Source organism: Columba livia, chromosome 8 (genome assembly GCF_036013475.1).
Source record: "Columba livia isolate bColLiv1 breed racing homer chromosome 8, bColLiv1.pat.W.v2, whole genome shotgun sequence".
Lineage (NCBI taxonomy): Eukaryota > Metazoa > Chordata > Aves > Columbiformes > Columbidae > Columba > Columba livia.
The window spans coordinates 6,781,279-6,806,603 of NC_088609.1; the positions used below are offsets into that span (position 1 = coordinate 6,781,279).

Below are 25,325 nucleotides of genomic sequence, written 5' to 3' on the forward strand. Positions count from 1 at the left end.
GGCTAAGCAGGCAGCAAAATATTTTAGACCTACTAATGTTGGGAAGTCGAAGGAAGGAGCAAAATGCCCGGCTGGGGCAGGGGATGCGCAGGGCTGGTCGCAGTGGGTGCGAGCCGGAGGAGCCCCTCGCTGCCTTTGTTCTATTTTTTTCTGCTTCCTATCCCGGCATTAACGGCCCGAGTTTAAAGCCCATGCTGTGGCCGCTTTTGTGAGGTAGAAATTCAGTGTCAGCACATGTATCCTGGAGGCAGTTGGCATGAGATGAAGGAGGGACGGCAGCAGCAGTTAAAACTGGGCCTTGGCTCTTTAATATTTAACTTCCCCAGTGCCGGGGTTTTTTTTAATCAGTTTGCGCATTATCTACCATCCCCTTTCAAAGAGGGTTTTAGCACAGAGATTTCAGCACTTAATCCCAGGGGCAGGGAAAGCGGAAGAGTCTCTCTGAAGGTTTCAGGGCTCAATCTGGCCTTAATTACACCAGCCTAAATCAGCACAGAGTGGCCACGGCTGACTTTGCTGGGACCACGTTCAGGCTGGAGGTAACAAAACCAGGGCTCAGTCCCATGTCTGGCCAGGAGATGACTCTGGTCCCTAAGGCTCCATCCATAGGGAGGTACCAGGGGGGTGTTGCCAGGCTGGCTCAGAATAAACCTGCGCCTTAGGCACTAAGCAGCGCCTGGCCGCGGCCAGCTGCAGATGCTTAGGAAGGGATATCGGAAGAGGGAGAGTATAAAGTGATCCTTCCTCCGGCATCCCCTCCTGGCTCCCGATAAACACCAGTTGGGAGACTTCCTGAGCCGGAGGTTACATGAATTTGTCTGATTTTTTTTTTCCTTTTTTTAATTCATTTATACTTTTGGCCTCCCTGACATCCTGTGGCAATAAGTTCCACAATGTAATTATGTGCTGTGTGAAAATGTACTTCCTTTTGTCCGCTTTAGACCTGGCTCCTGAATTTCTCTCTCCACGCTCTTTCATTCTCATATTGTGAGGAAGAAATAATGCCAGGTCCGTACCAGACCTCTCTGATCTCTTCAAACCTCTCTGTCTTCACTTGTCTCAAGATTTTGTTCTTCCAAACTGGAGACTTTTCATTTTTCTAGCCTTTCCTCATACGGTATCTACCCCATCGCTTCCATTGTCCCTCACTACCCTTTTCCATGTCTCTTCTCATTTTATTATTGCCTTTTTCTGAGATAAGATCACTGAAGTGAGACTTGCTCACTCCTGAAGACATTAATTCATTCTCCTGGAAGAAGGTCAGCTCAAAAGCTTTATTTTCTCAAGTCAGACTTATGGAGTTCCATTTCTTCTACAAGACATACTGTCTTTGGTTTAATGGAAACACATACACGTGTCTCTTCAAACACTTTGATTTAACCTATTCTGAGTAAACCTCCAGCCCTGATTTAACTAGAGCCTGTGGGTTAGTGTGACGGTCATGAGTAGATCAACTAATGGAGCTGTTTTACATGAAGGGAATTTCATGCATGTGCTTATATTACTGCTCATTTACGCCTGCACAAATCCCCCGTGCACTACTGGAACTACAGAACACCCCCAGCCAGAACAGCTGAGCTGATGAGCATGAAACTGGGGAGTCTCTGATTTCCAGGACATCTTTATTTATAAAATATGTCTATTTTTGCTACTGTCATGCCTGCAAAACCAGCCTTCCTACTTTAGTCATCACTGATTTTTATTATTGTTTACGTTGCACCAAAGCCCACAAATAAAGGCAGGAGAATAGATGCAGTTTTCTGCTGCCGCGTGAATTTCAGAAACCTCACTATCCAGTCGTTCCAGACCTTGCTGTTCAGATGCCTTGATCATACTTGCAGATACAACCAGTCCTCACTGGATGGGAACCAGTTGCTAGTGTCTTGCGCCGTCCCTGCCTAAATGTCATCCTAGGATTGTGTGGCAGTTTTTTAAATCTCCACTATTCCCCTTTTGGCAGCCGCTCAGCAGCCACATCCTTCCCTTGCAACACGCCAGCTCTTTTTCTCATTCCCAAAGTGGCTTCGTCCCCCTCATCCTCCTACAGCTGCTCGTGCAGTGGGTACTGACCCCAGACTCATGTGAGGGATGGAGGAGTCTCTGGGAGGCTGGAGATGAGAAGGGGGATGTGGGGAGAGGAGGAGGGGAAAGCCTTGATGGGTTTATTGGATTGTGGCCACTAAATTATAAGCTTGGAGAATATTGTACTTTATATTATCAGCAGCAGTGGGAATGAGCAGGGGTAGAGAGAATGTAGGAGGAAAAAATGGGTTTTCCTGCTGCTTTACAGTATTATTATGGCAATTTATGCAGATGTCTGCTCTGGAAGGAGTAGCCCGCGCACCGTCAGCTCTCAGTCCTGTGGGAACCATAACGCAGAACACGTCTTGGGGTGGGAAGGAGCCAGGAGAAGTTACTGGGTGTCCCAGCTGTGCTGCTTCTGTGAGGAACCGTGTAGAATCAACCCATGATGAGTCCTCGCCAGATTTCAGCCTGATTTAACTCTTCTCAGTTATAGGGGTAATTTTAAAATCCTTATTTCCCAAAGAATTGAGGCTGACACCATCAAGCTCACAGGATCTCTCTTTTTTCCCCCCCGATCCTGTGTCTCACCTCCTACAACCTCAGGAAGCGTTGAACCTGCTGCTCTGTTTCAAACAAAACAAACAGAGGGATAAAGGTCCAAGAGCTAATTAAATCTCTGCAGGAATAATGAAAATTGGCAGCAAGACAAAGCAGAGAGATCCTACAAGCCTCTCCACAGAGGGTGTCCACCCTTGGCTAGACACCAGGGGATCTACTCTGAGACGTGAATCTGTAGGAAACTGGGCTACACCGGTGCTGCCGGTTGCAAAACAACCGAGCATTTTGAAGAAGGAGGTTTCTTTGTTTTCAAACTCAGCTTGGAAATGGCAGCAGCGTGCACATTCCCACTATGGGAGAAACTGCAACGTGAACTCATCCTGGTTCAGAAAACCGGGGTGTCAACCCGGTGCAGAATGACCCAGTTGTAGGGCGAGATTCAGGGCAAGCTCTCAGTCAACCATGAGGCAGAAACCCACAGGAAACGAGGTTTCATCAATTAATCATAGAGCCGGCAGGACTTTTTTTTTTTCCTCCATTGAAATAGTTATTCCATCTTAAATTCTGGACACATCTAGAGCAGTGAGAGGATTAATCCAGTTGGATCAGGAGGGCATCGTTCACTGCCACTTTGTAAATCCTCAGCTCCCAAGATGAACTTTTGGGAATTCTTACAACAAACTTTTAGGTTCAGGCAGCTGATCACAACCTGCAGAGCTTGGAGTTACGGCCCCTTCAGAGGGAAGGTCCCGCTCTTCAGCAGTAACTCACTGTGTGAACCCTCTTATTCTGCTGTGGAGCAAAATAAAACAGGATGACACAGAGCACGGTTACAAAGTGGAGACGCTGAATCCAGTTTAAAGCAGCTTTACAGCAGTATAAGTGCTACAGGTCCACGCTAATTCAACAGCTATTTCAATAAAGAAAACATTGTCAGCCCCTTTATGCTATGAAGCTGTGCATGGAGATGAGCCCTTAGACAACACCCATGCTATGCTTTAGATTTCAGCTAGAAATGTTGAGGACGTGGCCGATTTGCTAAATCCTCAGTGCACCATGGAGATAATCACCGAATCTACGCGCTTGGATGAATTTACCGAGTTCATATTGATCACGGACAGGCATAAGCCCAGAGCAGGAGATCCCAGGGATTGAACCCAAGGCAAAGCTGCATGCCTTTGCCCATCCCCTCTGAAAATACAAGTTACAATACTGTGGGATGCGTGCTTTATTGTGATGCTTTATTCTGGATTTTTAAAGAAGCGCTGGGAATTTCATAAAAAGAAAAACAAAATAGAAGAAGAAAACCTGGTGTCCTCAGGGAGGGCAGTAAACAGGCTTTTATAACAAAACAATCTGTAAACCACCTAAATGGAACAAACATAATGAAGCCAGTTGCTCTCCTTTCTCTCCTGCACATCTCCTTCCCAGGCACCTGAAAGAAAGGGGCTGTGTAAGCGCATAAAGGATTTAACGCTCTGCAGCGCTGACAAAAGCTCCGCACCTGGGAAACCCCATTCCGTGCTTTTTCAGACTAAAACCGCCACCGCCTCGCTCTTGCCACGTTATCAGCAGGCCGGAGAAAGGGCCGCATGTGCCACGGACCCCCAGAGCGGCTGTCCCCCGGTTTTTGCTTCTTGGGGGATGCTTCTCCCACGGCACAAGCCCCACTCGCAGCCGCCCCTCGGGCACCCCGGCTCCTGCCGGGGGGGAACCCCTGGGGAAAACCCCCTGGCGGCCGGGACAAACCCCTCGGGGGCCACAACGAGGAGCCCCGCGTGGCGAGGCGGCTCTGGGCACGGAGGGGGCGCGGGTGGGGATGCGGGGCCGGGAGGAAGGGCCGGAGCCGCCCAGCGCCGCCCGCCATCTCCCTCAGGGCAAAAGCAGGCGGGGGGGTCCTGGCTCGCCGCCTCGGCAGTCGATTACTCGGGCCTGGCCGAGCCCCGCTGTCCACCGCCTGCCCCGTCCGCCGCGGGCTCTCGGCTCGCCACTGCTCGCGCCTGCCCGCCCCGGGCTGAGGGCGCGGAGGAGCCGCCGCCGGGCGCTGGGACGGGCGGGCAGCGGCCGCCGCCTCCGCCGGCGCTGACGCAGGGGGCGGGGGGCGGCGGGGCCGAGGGGCGGGGAAGGGAGGGGGAGGAGGGAGGGATGGAGCCGCGCCGCGGCGCGCACTGAGGCGAAGCGCGGCCGGAGCGCAGCGCGGGCGGCGGCGGTGGCTCGTCCGTCCCCCCGCTTCCCTCAGCATGGAGGCGCCCCCCGCAGCGGCGGGCGAGCCGGCGGCCTGGGCGGCGGAGGCGGCGTTCGCGGACCCGGAGCTGGGCTCGGACGAGCTGGAGGCGGCGGCGGGCGGCTCGCTGGACCGCGTCCTGCTGGAGTCGGTGTGCCAGCAGCAGGGCTGGGTCCGCGTCTACGGTGAGGGGGCGCTGGGCGGGCGGGAGGGCCGGGGCCCGTTACCGGCGGCAGGTTGGGAGCGGGGCGGAAAACTTCCCGGCCCGAACTTTTTATTCTTCCTTCCCTCCCTCCCATTGCTAAAACTCCCAGTTCCCCGAGTCTCCCTACCCCCCACACCCCCCTCCGCGTTCTCGGCCCGGGCTCCGCATCCCCGGTATCCCCGGGTGGTGGCACCGGGCGGGACCCGCATCGAGACCCTTTTGTGTCGCTGGGAGTCAAGTACAGGATGCGGATGCACGCCCAGGGCTCTAATTAGTATTAATGAGACACTAAAGGCCTGGGAGGTGCTGATATCCTGGGTCCTGCTCGCCACAGACTTATTGGTGTGTGTGTGAAATTGGCACCTTTATTATTTATAAAAAGGATGTTAAAATCTTCAGCGGTCTGGCCAGCCTGCAGGACCCGGTGTTGTTTCCCCTGCTGTCTCAAACTCTCCCTGGTATGTAACCTTTTAAAATTAGCTTGATTTATGTGACCGGGCTCTGGTTTGTTTAGGCTGCCAACTGAAATGTAGTAAGGCTTAATCTCTCGATCAGCACCTAAATAGTGGAAATTCTCTTTTATCTTCTCCTTGTCTTTCCCTCTTGTTTGTCTTGGTAATCTAACGATAATTACTCCCACGTTGCAGAGCGAAGATCGCTGCAGACAGTATCTTGTTTTCCCTCCTGTAACAAATTTGATGGTCCACCCTTGAAAAGGCAGCAGTTGTGGTGTTGGTGTGTCCAGTTACTATGTTACCGTGGTGTCATATTATGGAGAACCTGTGAAAACACTTTCTTTTATTGGTGCTCTTTCACATCAGAGGTCCCTTCCAATCCCTAACATTCTGTTTCTGTGATCAGATCCTGTCGTGCTGCTGGTTCTCTGTTGTCTTCCTCCCCTGCCCTGAATCCCAAAGAGATTCTCCAGGTTTTCCCTGGCCTGTAAAACTAGAAGCAAATGTTCTCTGTTACCCATATCATTGGTCTGTTACTGGCTGCATTATTCCTGAAACACAAAGATGACATAAATAAGTTATCTACAAGAACTCTGCTGGATTTCTTGGCTGATGGCGGCTAATTACTGTGAGTACCACCAGCATTCGCCTTGGCACCTATCAAATGAGGAAGATCAGGCTGCAGGTTTTCTGGAGAGCACAGTCTATTCAAAGACCTTTTGTGTTTATTTTGGAAGCTTGAAAAGCTGGTGCAGTGGGATGAGGTTGTCTGTCTGCTTTCTGTCTGGTGCATCAATGAGCAAAGTTATACTTAGGGCAGTTAATTGTAATAGAAGTTTGGGATTTTTAGTGATTTCCTCTGTGTCGTGCTTGCGAGTTCTTGGGGGACTTTCTTTTGTTACTCTCAACCTAATGCTGAGACTATAAAACGCAGCCTTCTAAAAAAGAGAATATCTGCTGTTGTCAAGGGGAGCTCTGTAAAAAGCAGATTGCCTTCAAATTGTTTGTTTGTTTAGAATACTTTCCAAAGGTAAAATGAGAATGTACTTAAGAAGAGGATGTCTGGCACCAGCCTATCTGATTGTTACCCAAGGTTATGTCTTGTATGAGTGGAAGCAGGAATGTGGTTTCAAAATTAGCCACAGTGAAAAACATTGCTTGTTGATAAAGTCACTCGTATGTTGTCATGTGTTTGTAGCCTGACACTAATGTGTAGATCAACGGGCAAAAATGCCCTGTGATCAAGCAGCGAGCTCACAGGCTATAAAAATCAGCATGGACTTCAAGCATGTAAAAATACATCTCGTAGCCCAAGGACAATAACTAATTATTCCTAGTCTGTGTTTAAAAACCACTCATTATCTCTCTCCCTCATAAAGAATCTGATGTGTTAGTGTCTTCTCTCCTTCCCTATGAAATTGCAATTGGATTAGCCAGTATTTGTTTATTTCCTCCGCTTGTTAGCGCTTTTTGCTTGCATGAACACATCTGGAGAAGTTTGTGGACAGTGAATCAAGCTGAAACAGTGCCATGTTTGTGCACAACTAAATATGGGTTACAAACCCATGAGTGACAAGTGTTATTTATAGGATTAAAAGTAAAGCCTTGCACAGTTGTCTGAGGAACCACAGCAGCTTAGCAAAAGAAAACAGGAGCAGAAAGCTTAGCCTTATTGTCAGTATTGTCTGATAAACAATGAGAACACTAACAGTAATTATTTCACCATGAATGGCTGGGGGAGGGAAGGAATATCTGACATGAAAAGTGGGGAAGCATTTTCTAGCATGGCAAGAAATTCGGTTTTTGTTGTTATAGCATTTCAGTTTCACCTGTCTTTACAAGCGTGGACCTCTGCATTGGGGAGTTTTGCCAAAGGAAAGGTGACTGTCTGAAAAGTGTCTTAAGTAGTGGAAACACTTATTTGGATGTAAAGGAGCCGCTTAAAGACAACTGTTCATTTCTGTGCATCTTTGTTCTGCACTGGTGTGCCATTCACTTCTGCTCTGTCCAAGGAGGTAATTACTGGCATGAGTGGAGCTGGTCTGGTTGCAGAGCCTGTAAAACTTAGTTTTTAAGCACAAGAGAAAAGAATTTAGTAGTAAAGTACCATCATTACTGGTCTCTGTGGCTTGCCAGCAGTATGACAGTGATGAGAGCACAGTGGGACTTTGCAATGTCTGGGATGTGATTTCAGTGTGACACTGAGGTCTCGTCTGACTTCACTATGAGATCTAAATCATAGTCTGGCTATTTTTGCATTTCCTGCGTCAGCTGCAGTATTCCAAGTGTAGCTTTTTCATTCTGTGTTCTGGAGGTTCGGCAGCTTCTGGTTAACTGAATTAGTGAGGACATTATCAAACTATGGAAATACCATTTCCTTTCAGAAGGACAGAGTTTGTAACGTAAGCAGTTTCCTCTAGCCCAATGTTTGAACAGTGAACAGGAACAGCAAATCTGCTTGTTAGAGTGACAAGTTTAATTGCTTGTGAAACACAAATCATGTGAGTGTTGTTAGATGATGTTTCCAAGAACTAGTTTTGACACACAACTAATGTTTCTGTAAAATGTGTATCAACATGTGTTCTGGATGGTGGCTTCATTTCAGGCTCATAGCATGTGTGAAATGGGTAAGAGGATAGAGATTACCTGCCTGATTAATGCTATGACTTATTTTTTCTTTCTCTGTAAAAGGCATAACTGACTTTTGAAAGCATCCACCAGTGTTTAAGGGTCTTTTTCTTTGCTCTTTGAAACAGAGTTTGCAGGGAGAAGGCAGGGAAATAACTGAATTTACAGCATTCTCAGTGCTAACTGTGAAAACAGAGCAATTATATTGCCTGGTGTGGCTGACTGAGCATCCATGGATTTTGGAGCAATGAATTATACAGGCAGCATTGCAGCATTGGTGTTAAATGTTGCGTGTGATGGGGGCAGAATCGGATTTTGCCTGACTTACAGTCTGTGTCTAAACAGGTTTTAAACTTCTTTCACTGTGGCTGTCGAGTTAGTTTCTGGTGCGCCTGCTCTAAGCTCTCTGCAAATGCTCCTGTGCTAAAAATGATTGATTTCAAAATAGGAGTTGCTGAAATAAGTAGAAAATAGCATGGGGAAGAGGCTGTTCTTTCTTGAATGCTAATCCTGTGAATGGACATTGCTGCTCCGGGGCCTTATCTGGACTAGGAAATGTCTTTCTCTTTTAGCAGTGGTGCTAAAAAGCCAGTAGTAGTTGTACAAACTCTAGTGGGGATGGGGTATGGACGTTTTCATCACCTTGTTCTCCAGTCCAGCAGGCAGCCTGGAGCCATTCCTCACTGCAAGTCAGCCTCTGCCCCTGCTTCTCCTGGCGGAAAGGGAAGGCTCTTCAAACACAGGCTTGAAGTGCTCTGTGCTTTTTCATGGGTATTGATCTGCAGACCGAGCTTTGCTGGCCCTGACTCCAGAGACAGCCCCAGACCCCGTGCAGCCAGACAGAGATGTCTCCTGGCTGCCTCAGACCTGAGTTCCAGGCTTTTAAGTACTGGACCTCCGAAAGCGTTAGACTTTTCTCAGGACTGAAGCCACAGTGATGCACATAGTGTCCTGTGGAGATTTAAAAAACAGCAGTGGCTCAAATACTGAACAGAAGCATCTGAATCATGTGAAATTCAGTCCAACCCCCCGATTTTCCATTTCAGCAATCCATTGTCTACCTTGCTGAACTTTTATATCAGTGACTCCAACTCTGTTCTCGGGCTTTTCTGGTTCTTTACAGCCTGCCTCACTACGGCTTTGTAGGTATCTCGCTACCTACCCCCATGGCTTGCAGTTTTACCTAAAAGTGCAAAGATTACCCATTTCCAAACTATATTTCTTTGGATGAGCACCAACAGGCTTTGCTAATGAACCAGCATCTTGTCATTGTCAGCAAATCCTCTCCTCCCAGCCACGCTTGTGCTGCCAGCCAGCTTTTTCTGAGATGTCCATGGGAAGATGGTGAGTGTGAGCCGCAACCCTTCCCAGGGGTCAGCCTCCCCTCCCTGGGGTCTAAACTTGTCCACCCAGACCCGATCCCCACCCAAACTGGTGGAGATCCCACCAGGTGGCGGCATCTTCATTGCGGTGGGACAGGAGCTGCTGAAGGACGCCTGAAACAGCGTCCTCCCCGCTGCTGAGCCTTATCGCTCTCATCTTCAGAAATGCAGGTAAAAAGTCATCTGGAGGCTGTATGACAAAGGGTAGGTAGAAAGGGTGGATTTTAATACAAAAAAAAACCCAACAAAGAAGCTTTGTAACAAATGGAAGTTGTGAAGCGATCTGATAGTTGAGGGACAGCTGTTAGAGCTATAGAGGGCTTTCTTCTCCTCCTTGAGATAAGTGCAGATAGGCTACATTTTGTGTTCTCCTGCATTTATGAGTGTGTACGGAGCTGTGATTTGTTGTAGGAGATAATTTACTCTAAGGAAGGACTTAACGTGAGATAAGCTGAAGGTGCAGGTGAGAGTCTTGGGAAGCTGGCAGGGAGCTGAAGAGCTGCATGGCACCTCTGTGCAGGCATCTCGTATTGGAAAGCAGAGAAGGTCAGTGTTCATGCGCATTTCTTTCCCTTCTGATCAATAGCCTTATTTTTAACTCGCTTAGAAAGTTGGTGCAAGAGAAGATAAACCTTGTTGGGCCAGGAAATGGTATTTTCTGTCTTTTTGGACAATGCCTACTGTAGTGATATCCGACCTTATCATGGCCTTCAGGTACAGCTGCAGCCTATTAGTTACAAACATTAAATAATGAAGGCATAAAGCTTCTTTTCATTTTGTTAAGATGATAGATAACAATGATTTCTAGCTGGTGCCCCATTGTAAAAGACAGAGTTTAATCAAAAGCGAGGTTTTAAGTGACTGCATTTGCCACAGATGGAAAAAAGGCCAAGTGTGCTGTGGGCAGCGATACGGCGTTCCCTTGCCAGCCAGCAGCGGGGAACATCAAAAGATGCTCTTACAGGTGATCCGCTCACACCTGCTGTATGACAGCTCCTCTGACAGCTCTGTTTGACTGCACAGGATTCTTACAAGCGTGTTAAGTGTGAATTGTGGGTCCTCTGTGCTACTGCAGCTACTGAATCTCCGCTGACTCTCTGGTGTGTTTGCAGTGGTGATTTGGAGTGTAAGAGGGCTGGGTATAGCCTGTTTTCTTCTTGGTTGCTTTACTCCCCAATTTTATTGCAGCATTAGCCCTTTGACATTACAACTGTTTGCCACCTTCTTTTCAAGGAACACTGACATTAACTTATACTAAATGGGTTTTTTTTTAAGGAGTTTTTAGCTGAGTTCTTTCAGCTGGCTGTGTTGTTGCAAATGTTGCCTAGGTTACTAATTTATGAAGTCACTTAAATATTTGGAGGGATCAACAATGCTACAGTGTGCTGGGGAAAATGAGGATGACATTATTTTAAAACACCACTTTCCTGACTCCTGTATTTCAGTCACACAATTTATCTCTGGCCGAACATTTTCATGTGGTGCGGTTTCCTATTTTTAAACAATAGGAAAAAAAGAGAAGATAAGAGGAACATAACTGTGACCCATTGACTTATTATGAGATCATGGGTTCCTTTCAACTCATATTTATAGATTTTTATTAAAAAAATAGCTGAGATTTCAGCATTTTCTGGCATATACGCCTTCTTCGCTCCAAGGTCACAGAGTTATGTTCTCTTCTGAATTCTTTTGAAATCCTCTGTAAAGGCATGTAGTAATGATGGACATACAATTTGAGTCTGCAAAGAAAGTAACCAAGTGAAAAGAAAATTTACTGCACTTTGGTTTGTAAACTTCTCATGGAGTCCTTTGTGTTTTTTGACACCCCCTCATCTCTGAAAGCCTTTATGAAAGTGATCAGAAGGGAATAACCTTTGCTAATTCTCTTTAATGGGGTTTCAAAAGGTCACTAAACTGTAGAAAGGCTCTTCTCCAAGAATTGGGATTATTTTTAATTATAAAGCAAGTTGGAGTAGTGCAAGTAATGAGCTCTTGGAGGTGAGGAAGGGGGTCTTTGCACTTAAGTAAATGTAGAACCAAGTCTTGGATTTAGATCCCTTATTATCTAAAGGGATTTTTTTTTTAACAGCTGGGAATACCCCATTAAAAATTAGCTCTTATACTGCAAGCACTGGCAGGCACTTAGTTAAACACATTAATTCTGCAAACTGTGGGAAAGCGACACCCATTTCAGCAGATGTGCAATGTGTCTGGTGTCGATTTGCATAAGAATGCATCTGCTTCTCTCTTGGTTTGTGGCTTGATTAAAACTTGCAGGCACCTTTTCCCCTCCTGTAGTGCTGTGTCTGCGTTCTTGGACATTAGTGGTTTTAATTGAAAATGCCCTGGGTTTTTATGTGTTAAGATAATTCATTTTATTTACACAGTCCTGCGCTGTAGATGCTCTAGGTGTTTTACAGACAGAGGCTGCTTTGCTTGCCCTTTGGACCAGAGAAGAAAGGAAATAGCAAAGATGAAAAATGGCAAATGTGTTTGGAAGTGGAAGGAGGATTATATGGAGATCAGTGCTGTGGTGAGAGGAGGAGAAGTGTTTAGGAACCTGTGACTAAAAATGATCACCCATCTCTGAGACTTAACCCCTCCCAATGTTAGGCTTTTGTGTAACAGTCCAAAGGATTCTGCAGAACCTCTTCACCTCGGTCTTGTTCTCAATCTGGATGGCATAACAAAAAATAGAGAATAGAGAATAGACTTTTGGATAGACCATAGATGCTGTAGCATTAATTCTGAGAGAGCTTTCTGTACCCTGGGTACCAGGGAATTTAAGCAAGATACTGGGAGGCAGGATATTGGAAAAGAGGATGAGAACCTGGATTTTGACATGCAGATTCTGACAAGGAAAAACTAATTAGGAAGCAACGTTTAGCATAGATTTTATTCATCTATGACAAACATTGGATGCCCACCATCGTGATCCAGGGCTTGGAGAGAAGAGGTTTTGTGTGAGGACCGTTTTTAGGGTTTTTTATTTTTGGCATGAAGGAGCAAAAGACAATTTAGCAGTGTTCTAGACAAAGCTTCATGCTCAAGGAATGCAGGTTTGGAGCTGCACTGCCCCGTCTCTGCCTGGCAATGGTTTTGCACAGGCCCGGTGGCCAGCAGAGCACTTTTGGGTTGGCTAGCACTGGGTTATCTCACCAGATGAGAAGTGGTTAGCCTTGCCTGCATGCAGCACCTCTAGATTAATCATTTTCATCAGCTGCAAGGTATTTAGTGGGGTGGAAGTGAGAAGGAAAGGGAGGACGTGCTTTTAGCACGGATCTGCAGGGCTTTGAGCTGTCCCTGGGTGGCCCTGAGACAACTTGCACCCTTCATATCTTCATACCCTCTTGCAGGAGGTCTGATGTTCCCCAACGCTAAAACAGCAGTGTCTGAGTTTAGGCTGAGTAAATAGGACAGCCTAGAAATGTATGTCATATCCAGTTTTTGGGGTGTTCTTCATGGAAGGGCTTAAAGTGACTTCATGGAATATAACAGTGTAACTGTGTTTTTCCTCTTAGGAAACACATCCCCTTTTGGTTTCTCATTACTTGAGTCAGCGGCTTGGCTTGAGATAAGCGGAGGTAATTCATACCCTCATTTAGCTGACTTTAGTGCACTGATACCTGTCTCAGCAGGACAGGCTACAGGTGCTGCACCAGTCAGCACAGCGTGTAGCGCCAGGGATTTCAGGCAGTGGCTGGGAGGGCTGAATCCAGCCTTGGAATCTCTTCAAGGAATTAAATGATTGCTTTGCTTCAGTTTTGTGTACCATTTCGTCATGGCAAATACTGATGGCTTTATTAGCAATTCTCGTGCTGCCCATTGGGGTAGAAGACAGAGGGATCAGTTTCACTGACTTGGCCCATTCATCGCCTTGTGATGCAAGTGCGTCCAAAGCATTAACGGTTTTATTGGAGAGCACTGCTGTGAGCTGAGAACGTGAAGAAACAAGGCACAAGTAGGTCAGATAACTTGCCCAAGGACATACAAGAAGCTTGGCAGCAGAAGTCAGATCTCCCGAGACCTCTACGGTGCTTCGCTTGCATACTTTGAGTTGCGCTGCTTCGCATTTGGGATACCTTTAAGCCTGCTACTTTGCTTGGATCCTCTTGAGGCTATTAATAATCCTCTTAAATCCCCTATTAGCTGTCAGATCTGCAGGTCAGTGGGGCAAGATGCTCTCAGAGGGAGACCTTTCATTCAGGTGGTTATGTCTGCTGACTCCTTTTTTTGGGTTTGTTTGTTTCCCAAAGATATAGTTTTGTTGACCTTCAAAATGTCATAAACTTGTCTCATTACAGTGATAGCAGGCTGGACTGCTGGTATGAAGGAGTTTGGGTAGCTGGCACTGATTAACTTCTCTTAATTTGTGGACAGGACCAGGTGTTTGACTACATCATTATTTCCAACTAGGTAACTCTTCTCTGTAGAATGTGGGAGGAAGACATATCTCAGATTGGGACTGGAAAACCATAGAGAAATTATTAAACCACCTGAAGCTCTGACATCCTTTCCATGGGCTCTGTGACCCTGTGCCTCTGGGTAACGCTTTTATATTTTCTTGGCTTTGCCAGGAGAATTGACTGATCCATAGTAGTTTTCCATCTTAGGTATTTTATCTTGATGTGCAAGAGTATACAGCAGAGCAGGCACTATAAAAAGAGATGAAAAACTTCCTGAAAATATGTTTATTTACATGATGAGGTTATACCTCAGGCTGTACAGCCAAGCTGCTGCCTTTGCTGGGTTTCCTAGCTTGCTTGAGTATACTGGGATACATACATCACGCGCCAGAAGCACAATGTGCTCACACTTGCTAGGAAATCATTAAACTTCCTCATCAAATAATACTGAGTATTTGCTATTTTGATATACATTTCTGTAAATTATTTTCCATCTTTGTGTTCAGGATGGTGGGTAGTTGATAGATCTCTTGGAAAATAAGAAATCATTAGGAATGGAGCGGTATGACCAAAACAGAAATAGGTGTGGTGTTTAAAGATATAATAATAATTTAATAATAAATGTAATAATAATTTAAAACATCAACATCCTTTTAAGCCTGATTTAAGAAGATTTATCTTTTGGATGGCATAGGCTCATTGGGTGACTTGCTGGGGATGTTGGTGAGGTGTAGGGTGATTGATCCCCCTGTGGAATGGATTTTATGGGGTCCTTCCTTAACTCCTTCCATTAGCTAAAGCCTTGCTCACTCAAGTTTTCAAATAGCCTAAACTCTTTGGAGGTAATGAGTTTTATATCCCATGTAGTAAGGTAGCCAAACTGTTTTATGGTCTTGCCATAAATGTTTATGTCAGTTTTCTGTAAGCAGTGGCAGAGCAGCATGAACAGAGACCATTTCAAACTCAGCTGTCCTCATTTTGATTCCAGTGGTTGCTAATTTCTCAATTTATAACCAACAAATCATTATAACCATTACATCAAATTAAGGAAGAAAGCCTCTTTTTTTCGGTCAGCCTGGACAAGCTGTAGAGATGGAAGAAGTCAAGCATTTTAGGGAAGTCAGGAAAGTGAAGCAAACAGCCTCTGTTCACCAAAATGATGAATGTATAGCAGAAAGGAAGGATAATAAGAAGGAAATAAGTGGGTTTTTTATTCTAGCCCTGTGCTTTAAAAATGTAAATGTGTCTGAAACTTTGGTGGAAAAAAAAATGAGAGGAATGCAGTAATAAGAGTTAAACATCTAAGTGCTATGAAAAGACATTAATCTTTATACTGGCAGAACTTGCTTCCTGCTGTTTCTTTGTCAGAACACATTGCTTTTTCTGTGTTTAAAAAATAGAAAAGGGTAAAAATAGAAAAGTCCCTGAAAATGCAGTGTGGCTATCAATGGGAAATGTATGATTAATGTAAGAGCAGCATTCACCTGAAGCCTGGTATCTCTAAGTTTACTGTATCCTGGCTTTATTCATCTCAAGTTTTACGTTTGTAATTTGGGTTTAATAGCACTCTCAGCCCTTTTAACCTGATGCTTGGAAGGAGGAGGTAGCCAGTCATATATAGTTTTTACAGATATGAGCCATTGAGCAATTGTAAATTATCCATAAGCAAGCGGAAGGAGGCTATCTCCTTAGTTCTATATTCTGACTTAAATATGTATATTTTTAAATATAATAAGACCTGTTTATGTGAGGAATCTGCAATGCAATAGGTGTTATTACCAAAAGATAGTAACTGTTTTCCTTGCAGTGGTCTGTCTCTCTCCTAATGGGTTTGAAACCAGCCCAGCCCAGGACACAGCAGGTGCTCTAAGGAGAGCTCAGGTAGTTTCCCATATGAATAGGTAGGTGGTGTATAAACAGGTGTCAAGAATTAAATTGACCTACTTCTTCCTTGCTGAGAAACAACTTGCTGTGATTGTGGGTTATATTAGCTGTGGCGTTTCTCTAACATTTTAGGAAGAAAAGATGAGAGTGGACTGATGGGCCGTGGTTTTCTGTGCGTTCAGGCTGGTGACCTCAGGTAGGAGGTCACCCGAGATGCTGTCCAGACCATGGCATCTCCTGGCTGATGTATCCAACCAGTTGTAGAACACAAGCCTCACATCTGCTGACAGATCAATCTGTACCTAGATGGCTCCAAGAGAACTTTGGGATGAATCTTAAATTGAAACTGTGGCAAGAGGGGGGTGTTTGGGGGTGGATATCCAATAGTGTAAATCTTTGCTGTCAAGATTGCTGTTGTTGTTGATGGAGTTTAGAACGGTTATCCTGAGTTAGGTCTAAAAAGCATGCAATTATGTTTAAAACTATAGCAGCTTTGCAGGCGACTTATGAAGGGAAAGCTCTAGTGTATCACTCTGTATTTATATTTCATCCATGAAGTGGCTTACCAGGTGAAATGTTCTAGCTGTACTTTTGATGTCCATTTATAATAACCACCCGTTTTTGTAGCTGACACAGTATCCCTCCCTGTTTTGTTTCCAGGCTCTATTGATGTGGCTTCTTGGTGACCTACTTTGTGTTCATCGCTTTAAGGTTGTCTTCTTTTTTCATTCCTTTCCAAAAGGAAGTGCCTTTCATGAGAAATGCTGGAAGCTTACTAGCCAGTTCTTAATACTGGGACATGAAAACTTGGACCTGACTGATGGGGTGGCCTTCCACTTACACCCAGGATAGATGATGCTACTGACTCTTAGGTGCTTTCCTCCCTAAGCTCTGTTGCTAATCATTCTGAGACCCAGGAGGTGGGTGTTTGGAGAATTAGGGAAGGAAATGCCTCTATTTCCTTGGAGCTCTCATTACTCATGACTGAATGGGTCAGCCCTGTGACTCTAAGGGCATCGCGTTTGCCTCGTGTCCTTGCAAGGGGCCGGCAGCATGTCATGTGCTTATTACTTCAGGAACATCCCAGTTCTTTCTCTTTTTACTCAATCTGGGGATATTCTTCCTTTGCATTGCTCCTGGTGGGGTTTTTCCTGTAATTTCCACTAGTAGTGATTCAGTCTGAGGTTTAGCTCTGTCTCTCTTCAATTAGTGGTGCTTTTGCTTTGTATCTGGGGCATGATGTATGTGCTTACTTATTTGTGGAGATACTTAAAAACCAGTTAATGTGATGCAGATGTGCAGTTTTCAGCAGATATATAGCATTTAGCTAAGCTTTATGGAGGGATTAATACCTCAAGGTATTACATATCATTGGAAAAGAATCATTCACTTCTGTAATTTCACAAAGTGGACATATCTTAGCATTTGTAATCATCATAAAACTTGCTGCTTCCTCCCACCCACCATGTGGGTGTTGTGATGGTATAAACACTGGTTTACCCTAAAGAAAAAAAATCCACACCAGTCCTTTTCCCGGAACCTTGATGGCTTTTTGGTGTCCAGGAAAGAGTAGCCAGATCTTTGTTTCTGTGATAAAATAAGCATGCTATTAGTTGTAACTGCCCAGTTGTGGATTGAAACAGCAAAGAAAACCACGAGGGGAAAAAGCTTTTGTGTGTGTGTGTAAATAAACATCAAAGGAATTTCAATGGAGGTGACATCCAGCTCCCACTAGGATCTGGAGATGAACTTGTCTTCACTGGTGCTGGGTGTGTGGTGCCTCTGACTCTCTTAGGAAAACAGAAGATGAATGAAGAACTTAAACCAGCAAGAGATGTGTACTGGTGGTGCAGGTAGCAAGGCATGGGAGGAGAAAACTCTTCTTGTAGCCCGCTGTTATAAATAATAATTCTCACTCCCTTCCTTGTTGTCTTGTATCAGGTTTAACTGGACACGGCTATGTGTGCTGGTATGAACACAAGTTGGAGGTGTACTTGTAAAAGGAAGAGTCCCAGGGGCTAAAAATGTAGCTAAAAGTAGCTGTATTTGAGTCGTTTGCCTCAAAAGGCTTGCCTAGGGCATTGGACTGAGCATGACCAGGACTCTGCAGTTAAATGAACCGCATGCGATTGGTGAGAAGATGAAGAATTCTGCAGACGCTGTAAATACCAGCTGCACGCCGTGTTGCCCAGTAGGTTGCTGAACAGACCAGCTACTTCTCCACATTTCTTGCCAGCAGGGCAGTGGGTGAAAGGGAGGCGCTGCTGTTTTTGTTGGAAACAAGCTGGGTACGGAGGCTGTGCTAGTTCAGAGCCATGGCATGTGAAAGACTTTTTAGTGGTTTACAGTTTTTTTAGGCTGTTCTCTTTCTCCGGTTGAAATATCCAGCAGGGCGGGTGAAACATTGGCACCCGTGAGGGAAAGCTACTAAGTTTTATACTTTTTTTCTTTTTTTAATCTTACCCTTTATCAGCAGATAGGAACCAACAAATGCAAATCTATTCCCCAACACGTGCAGATGCATCTTGTTGCTTGGAAGCTGACCAGGAGCTCTCATGAATTATCAGCATCTGATTCCAGAGCTCTGACAATCTGCAGTCTCCTTAATATTCTGATGAGCCATCGTGGGTATTATTCCTCTGCATTTTTTCCCCCCTTTTGTATTCTTCAAACCCATATTGCAATCTGAATGCTTTTGGCTCGGGATTGAAAGAGATACTGGCTGGCTCTGTGCTCTGCTCAATTTTCATTTGACAACAGTGGGAAGCGAGTGGCTGGTATGATTCTTCTTCCTCCTGCCTTAATAGTACAGACGCAGCCTGAATTAGAAGCAACTTTGAAAACTGAAGAGTTGTCTCCTGTTCTGTTCACAATTGTGTCTCTCTAATGTTAGGAGTATAAAGGCACATGAATTATTCAGGCCAGGAGGAAATCCTCAATGAATGTTTCTGAAGAAATCTCAGCACTTCTAGGGAAGAAAACCTGTTTGCCTTTAAAGACTTTGAGCAACCCTGCCCCGGATTCTCTGGCAAGAGTATTATTCCAGTGACAGCTTATCTTTGGAAACAACTGCAGTTTAATTTACATGTGTTTTTTAGAATGTAGCTTGCTTACCCAGATGGCAATTAGATTCAAGTTAATGGTGATGTAACCCAGCAGGATCTAGAGTAGCTCTCCAGCCTAAGGGCTGACCATTTTTACCAGCCAGCTGTTTTCCAGATGATTTATTTCATTTTCCCACTTGATTTCTCTGCCTCACCCCTCGGTTTCATTCTTGCAGCTCTCAGGACGGTGTGGGTGGCGAGACAGGGGAAGAACAACTGCACTTAGCGCCTCCAATAAATTGTTTTATTAGAATTAGAGTTGTGTCTGCATTAGGCTAATACCAAACGTCTTAGTTCATCTTGTAGCTTCTAAACCAGATTGTCATCATTTCCACCCTCCCTCCCTACAGTGGGGAAAAAAGACAGCTCTGATTCAGCCCCCCGGATAAATGGAGATGCAGTGAATTGCATCCCGCTGCTGGGCGATCTGTTCAGGCTTTGTCAGAGGTCAGAAATGTCTTTTTTCCTCACTTTTTGTGTGTTGAGAATAATATGCAGGAGGAAGGATGTGCTTTCAAACAGCTTGGGAATAAGTATGAGCTACGTTGCTGGGCAAGGGATGTAAAAATGTCTGATGATGTCTTTCTAGCTTGAGGATTTAATGTGGAAATGTAGAGGAATGGTACAAATGCGATCTTAGGATACAGCAGAACTGGTGCTAATCCTCCATAGCAAACCTGCAAGCTCTTTGGCATTCCTTGCTGAGAGAGAGAAAATAAAATGCAAAAACTTATTCTTTTCAAGTTTTCCGAGAAAGAACAGGCTCGTGAGTAGGGACTTGCCTTTTATTTGTTGTGAAGCAGCCCACGTTTTATACGGCAAGATAAAAAACCAATTTCTTGATGCTTCTCCTAATTCTTTGAGCTTTATGGTAATCAAGGGACCTGCCAGAAGCACTAGCTGCAGTGTCCTGAGATGGAGCAGAACAAGCCTTGGAGGCCAAACTCAACACCAGGACCCACCTTGCTGCTCCAAAATCCATATGAAAGGTCTAATGATTCTTCGTGGTGCCTGGAGAGGCCTCACCAAGGACTGGCTTGCTTGGGGGAAGGATGCAACTTGAAATGCTGCCTCTGGGCTTCACTTTGAGGCTTCTCGTCTCTTCATATCTGCTGGTTAAATGTGAGCTGCTGTTTGCATTTGTCTGGTCTTTGGATTGAGAGCGTTGGGAGGTTGCTGCAGAGCACAGGGGAATTGCTGCTGGAGAAGCACTGTGCCAAAGTGATGTTACTTCTGAGGGTAGTAGGAAAAAGCATTTATTCTTCTGCACTTTCTAATTTCTCATGTGTTTTATCCGTAGCTAGTTATTTTTCCAAATTAGTCTTTGTCTGAAGTGCACCTGCATGGGCTCTTAAGCACAATTTCATCTGGTTTAGAAGTACAGGCCAAACAGCATATTAACATAATTTTAATCCATTTTGTGGAGGAAGGGCTAAAAAGGGAGTAATTTGCATTGTATGTCTTGTCAACCTTATTTAACATCAGTGCTTGAAGTATTTCACTGGAACATTTCCACCTTTCTTGTAAGTAAATAGATGTGCTTTTTGGCTGGTAGGCACAAGCTTTCATTCAAACATCTTTCTGTTACTTTTTTCCCCCCTCACTTCAAATACCAGTTGTTTCTTTTGAGTACCTTGTAGTGGCAAACTGAATGGGTAGAAGAAATGGAGTTTAATTTCATCTTTCCTAAGGTGTGCCACTTGAAGGAGAGAGAAGTTGGTAGTAGAAAGGAAAATGATGTGTTTTCAAATGCAGTGCGTGGTTTGGGGTTTTTTAACTGTGCTGCTTTTCACTGTAATTCTGTGGGTGATGTGCTAGAATGAAACCCAGCAGCTGGATGCTGTGCAACCACTTCAGTGGTAAAGTAGAAAGAAAAATACCAAGAAAGCTGGGGAAATGGGCAGCGGCCTTAAGAATCTAAACTCTTCCTAATCCCCCCCTTATTCTATTGTGTTACTCTGCTCTTGGGAGTTCACAGGCAGCCTGGACGCAGAGACCCAAGTACTTGAAGGGGGCTTTGACAAATCTACCTCTCAGTGCCAGCAGACAACTGATTTATCATCTTTGACAAGTAGAAAATCGCTTTGACTTGTCTACAGGACAAGTAAAATTTAGTAATAGTGATGTGGTATTTTAAAAATTGTCATGATCATGTAAATCCTGTTATCTCTGTAACCCAACGCTAGCAAGTTCTAAGCTGTAAAATGACATTAACTTTCTTGAAAACAAAGGCTGGTATTAACAGATAACTGGACATTTTTGCCCCTCAGTTCATTTTTAAATCCTGTTGCCTTTCAAAGGCTGGCACTTCTGTCTCTCAGCCTTATTTGTCTGGTAATAAAATATTGAAGGAGATGTCTTTTGAAGAAGAAAAAATTAGCATGTAGCTACATCACATCATAAAATACAAAGGAAGCGACTTACGCTCAATCTGACAAAGCATCAGTGTTCAGGCTATAAACTCATTATAAGGCTTGTCTAGTGGGAGCTGATTTTTTTTCAAATTAATTTCTATGTATTACCATAATAAATATTTTAATAATGTCTTTTCCTTCCCTTGTATCCTCAGCAGCTGCATATTTCAATAAGTTATAATATCTGGTGTTTCATAGCAGCCTTTATCCCCATCATCCACGCGTGGTCTGTTTACAAGAACTCTTACATCTATTTCCAGTTTAAATTAATGTTGCAGCTTATGCTGCTTCAGCAGTTTCTCTTGCTGCATTTGGGATGTTTCCACAAAATTCTTGGGGAATATTGAGACTTTTTTTTTTTTTTCCTAATTCTATTTGATAGTAAATGAAAAAAAAAAAATCACATCTTATTCTGTTTAAATCTTTCAAGGGTCTGACCCATAACTTGCTGTAGCCATCATCCAACACCTCGAAAAACAAGGCTTGCACTGTGTAGGGTTTTGTTTGGTATGTTTGTTATTTGCCTACAGTTATAAGTAAATATGTAAGTTTTGCTGACTGCTGTAACTGGAAGGTTGGGGGAATCTAGAACAGGGGAGTAGGACACTGTTAAAGTGCAGAAATGGGTAGAAATGAGGGAATCTGCTGAGAAACCAAAACTACTTCCAGATGCTTAGAAGCCGGTGAAGCTTCAGGTTGTTACACCACCTGGGTTTAGTTTTGCAGCTCAGTATTCTGCTTTTGCTTTTCCTCACTTGCAGTTCATGAGCAACTCTTTAGAAATGTCCAAAAAAACACTGTACTGCTGTGGGCATGTTCATAACACACATCCCCTGGGATCTTCCTTTGCATCCAAGCCCTCTCTTAGTTACTGGCTGAGTTTTCCACAACAATTTTCTGTTCTGTATGCTGCCCATGATTACCCCAGCTCTTTCAGTGCTCCTGCTGCCTGAGTTTCTTTCCCATCGGTAGCTCTGGATATTTGTCATCTTGCCTCGAGTGTCCTTTTTGCGTCTCACGCTCCACCACGCTGGTTGTCAGCGAGTGGAGGAGACGCCACACTCGGGTTAGAGATCTGGAAAGCTGCCTATGGGAAGAATGGGGGAGCAATCGAAATCATTTAACATCTCCCAGCAAAATATTGACTTAATTATGAATTCTAGTATGTAGACTGATTTTTTTTCCTAACCTATCTCTTTTCCACCTTCAGTTTCCCTCACCTCCCATGCCTCCTGTTGCCTGCTGTATGGGCTTGGGTGGGACACACATTTTTTAAAATGAGATGCAATAAGTGCAGTAGTTAAATTTACTGACCTAAGAAAACTGCAGAAGAATAATTTAATAACTGTCAAAGTCTGCTGTCGAAACCTCTGTAATAGAAATAAAGCATGGATAAAATGTATGACATTATTGCAGTGATTATATCCATTAGTACTGAGGATAGACAGTAAAATCTAGATATGCTTTTGATTATGTTTTTTTCCTCTTTTTTGTTTTTGAAGTTTCTGCTTGGCTGCTAGTAAATGACAATCATATTTCTATCTTTAAGCTTTTTGGTGGCAGCTTGTTAAGAAATTATGTATTCCCAGAACTGCACTATTTAAAGAAAAAGGGGGGTGGAGGATTGTGTGCAAATGAGGAAGGAAACAAAAGGGCTTTGGAATTCCAGTCTGGTGCAAAGAGGAACAGGTTCATTGCTGCAGGAAAATAAAAACGTTTCTAAGTTTTAAGAAACTTTTGAAAAAGTAGGATGAAAAACAGCAACCCTTAAGCCTGTGACCTGGTACGCAATTTAAAAGTGTTTCAAAATCAACCTGGATACAAGCAGCAAAGTTGGAAGGTAGCAGCTAAAAGAACCTCTAATGAAAATACTGATACGACCAGAAGAAACAGGTTTTGCTGTAGAGATAAAATGCTTTTTGTGTTTGCATTTTAAGCAGTTCTATGGGGGGTTTTTTTAAGTGTTTATGAGGAAGACAAGGCAGCAGGAGACACAGTAATTACATGAAGAATCTCCCTTCTGGCATGTCACACCAACCATTAAGTGAGGAGATGTGATGAAAGCAGGTTTAGAGGATTGTTTTGCTTAACTTGAGCTGTCATCATTTTTTTTCATTTTATTTGAGTTGTAATCTTGCCATATAAAAGCAGTGAAAGCAGAAATGCATACAAATATTACAGCCTTTTAAACCTGCCCAGTTTCCTAATGGCTGGGGTAGGAAGCAGCCGCTGCCCGTTGGCTCCATCCCTCTGGATGCTGGTAGGTGCCTTGATGGCTGTTGTGTGGAGTCGAAGAATATGCTTTAAAAAGTTGCAATACCTATAAAAACGTTCATTTTTTCCTAATCTCAAATATTGTTTCTTTCAGTGTTTTTGACCTTTATTTCCTGTTGGAATTAGATGTCCTTTTTTTTTCTGATGTGGCAAAGTAGCAGCGATGACTTCTGTCTTCATTGCTTGGATTAGAAAATTGACCATTAGGAAGCAACATTTTTTGCATATTTTAAGCTATGCAATACATAGTCGTTCCAGGTTTTTCTGTCCTCAGTTTCAACTTGCAATATCTCAGCTTCCTCCACATTTACTCCAAATACATCTACATACAAAAAAAATGGGGTTGTCTTTCCTCTTGTAAACTATAAGCCTTTAGTGACACTGATGCTATTATTATCACCAGGCTGAAGTTCTCAGGGTGATGCTGAAGCGAGAAACAGGCAGAAAGTGCTTTGTTATCGTGCTCAAAGCTTTTTCTCCAGTGGAAAAATAAAATGTCCTGTTGGAAATTGTGCAAGCATCCGAGCACCCATGTCTGTTTTTAAAGATACATAATTGGAGAGCAGACTGACAGTGTGATAGAAGGGAGATGCACAGCATCTGCTGCCATGCCTAAATTGTACAGATTCTGTTCAACAAACTTGGTTGGTTGGGTTAGACTTTACCATAGCTTTATTTGTCCAGTTTGACATTTTAAGTAAGTTTTGGCAACTGCCTTAGTTTAATAAACATACGATTGGTTTCTTTGTGTCTTCACTTCGGCCCTGCAGCTTTGTGAATCTGATCCTTCTTTCAGATAGCACCATTAAAATAAACAGGCTTGTTGGAAAAAATGCCAGTTTTAGAAAGTCTTATTAATATAGCCTGTGTGCATCTACTTTCTGCACTAATAGTGTATGCAAGCTTTCCTTTTATTTAGTGTTTTTTCCCCGGTGCATTCTCAGCTGTGGTAGATGACCTGAGAGCAGAGACCCCGCAGTTTGCTGTTGAGGCTCAAGACTTCAGCAGTGACTTTATCTGAAGCCTTGTCTGAGTAATGGCTCTGTCAACATTTGCTGAAGGGGATAAATGTGCTGCCTTGCTCACAGGGTACCAGGTCCATTTTTCTGTTAACACCTATGACTCTTTCTTTGCTGGATAAAAACCAAAAGGAAGTCCATCCACAGTAACCTGTAGCCAAGTTAGAGACGAGGATATGTTTTAATCCTGTCTTTATTTGAACACTATTTTGATTATATGAGATAGAAAAATTTTCATTGCTCCATGGCTGCTTGGCATAGGTGGATCACAAACACTATCACTATTAATATGCAAAAGAACAACATTCTTCAAACTTAATTTGGGATACTTTTTTTTCCTTTTTATTTTTTCTTATGATCTGAGAGATCAGAGTATTTTCTCTTCCACTTTGTTCCTTTCCCCCAACTCTCTTTCTTGACATCAAGAGATAAACAAGATATGTCAAAGCCTTGTTTCAGGTTTGCTTGCTGGACTCTGTGGATGGTGCTTTGTAGAACGCTTACCTGGGAATCTGGGACCCCTCTTTTGGGATTGACCCACGACTTCCAAACTGTTCTTGCTCACTGACCTTGTTAAGTGTATTTATAGACCATTCGCCTTCTTTATGAAGCAAATGCAAATCTAGCAGACCCCTCATTTCCCAGCAAGAGGCTTTCTGTCCCTCTAATTCCCGTATCATCAACAGAGCAACCTCACTTGTCCCTGAATCCTGGCCCATCTGTCTCGGATTTACTAGAATAGTATCT

General features: G+C 44.0%; 1 protein-coding gene and 1 long non-coding RNA gene across 4 annotated transcripts in view; one reads left to right on the plus strand and one right to left on the minus strand.

The window, feature by feature from the left end:
• Positions 1-3,810: 3,810 nt before the first annotated feature.
• On the minus strand, positions 3,811-4,666 carry LOC110357806 (uncharacterized). The gene is made up of 2 exons (XR_002411703.2): positions 4,088-4,666; positions 3,811-4,018 (listed from the first exon to the last, which is right to left on the minus strand). It is a non-coding gene; the product is annotated as an uncharacterized LOC110357806 (long non-coding RNA).
• A 53-nt stretch (positions 4,667-4,719) lies between these two features.
• Positions 4,720-25,325, plus strand: part of RASAL2 (RAS protein activator like 2) — a 180,923-nt gene continuing 160,317 nt past the window's right edge. For 2 of the 3 annotated variants that reach the window (XM_065071716.1, XM_065071718.1), the window contains exon 1: positions 4,721-4,992. In XM_065071716.1, the coding sequence (XP_064927788.1) occupies positions 4,824-4,992 (169 nt within the window). In that variant the 5' untranslated portion in view covers positions 4,721-4,823. Of the gene's footprint in view, positions 4,993-25,325 lie in introns of all 3 variants that reach the window. The other variant, XM_065071715.1, reaches the window with a different exon arrangement.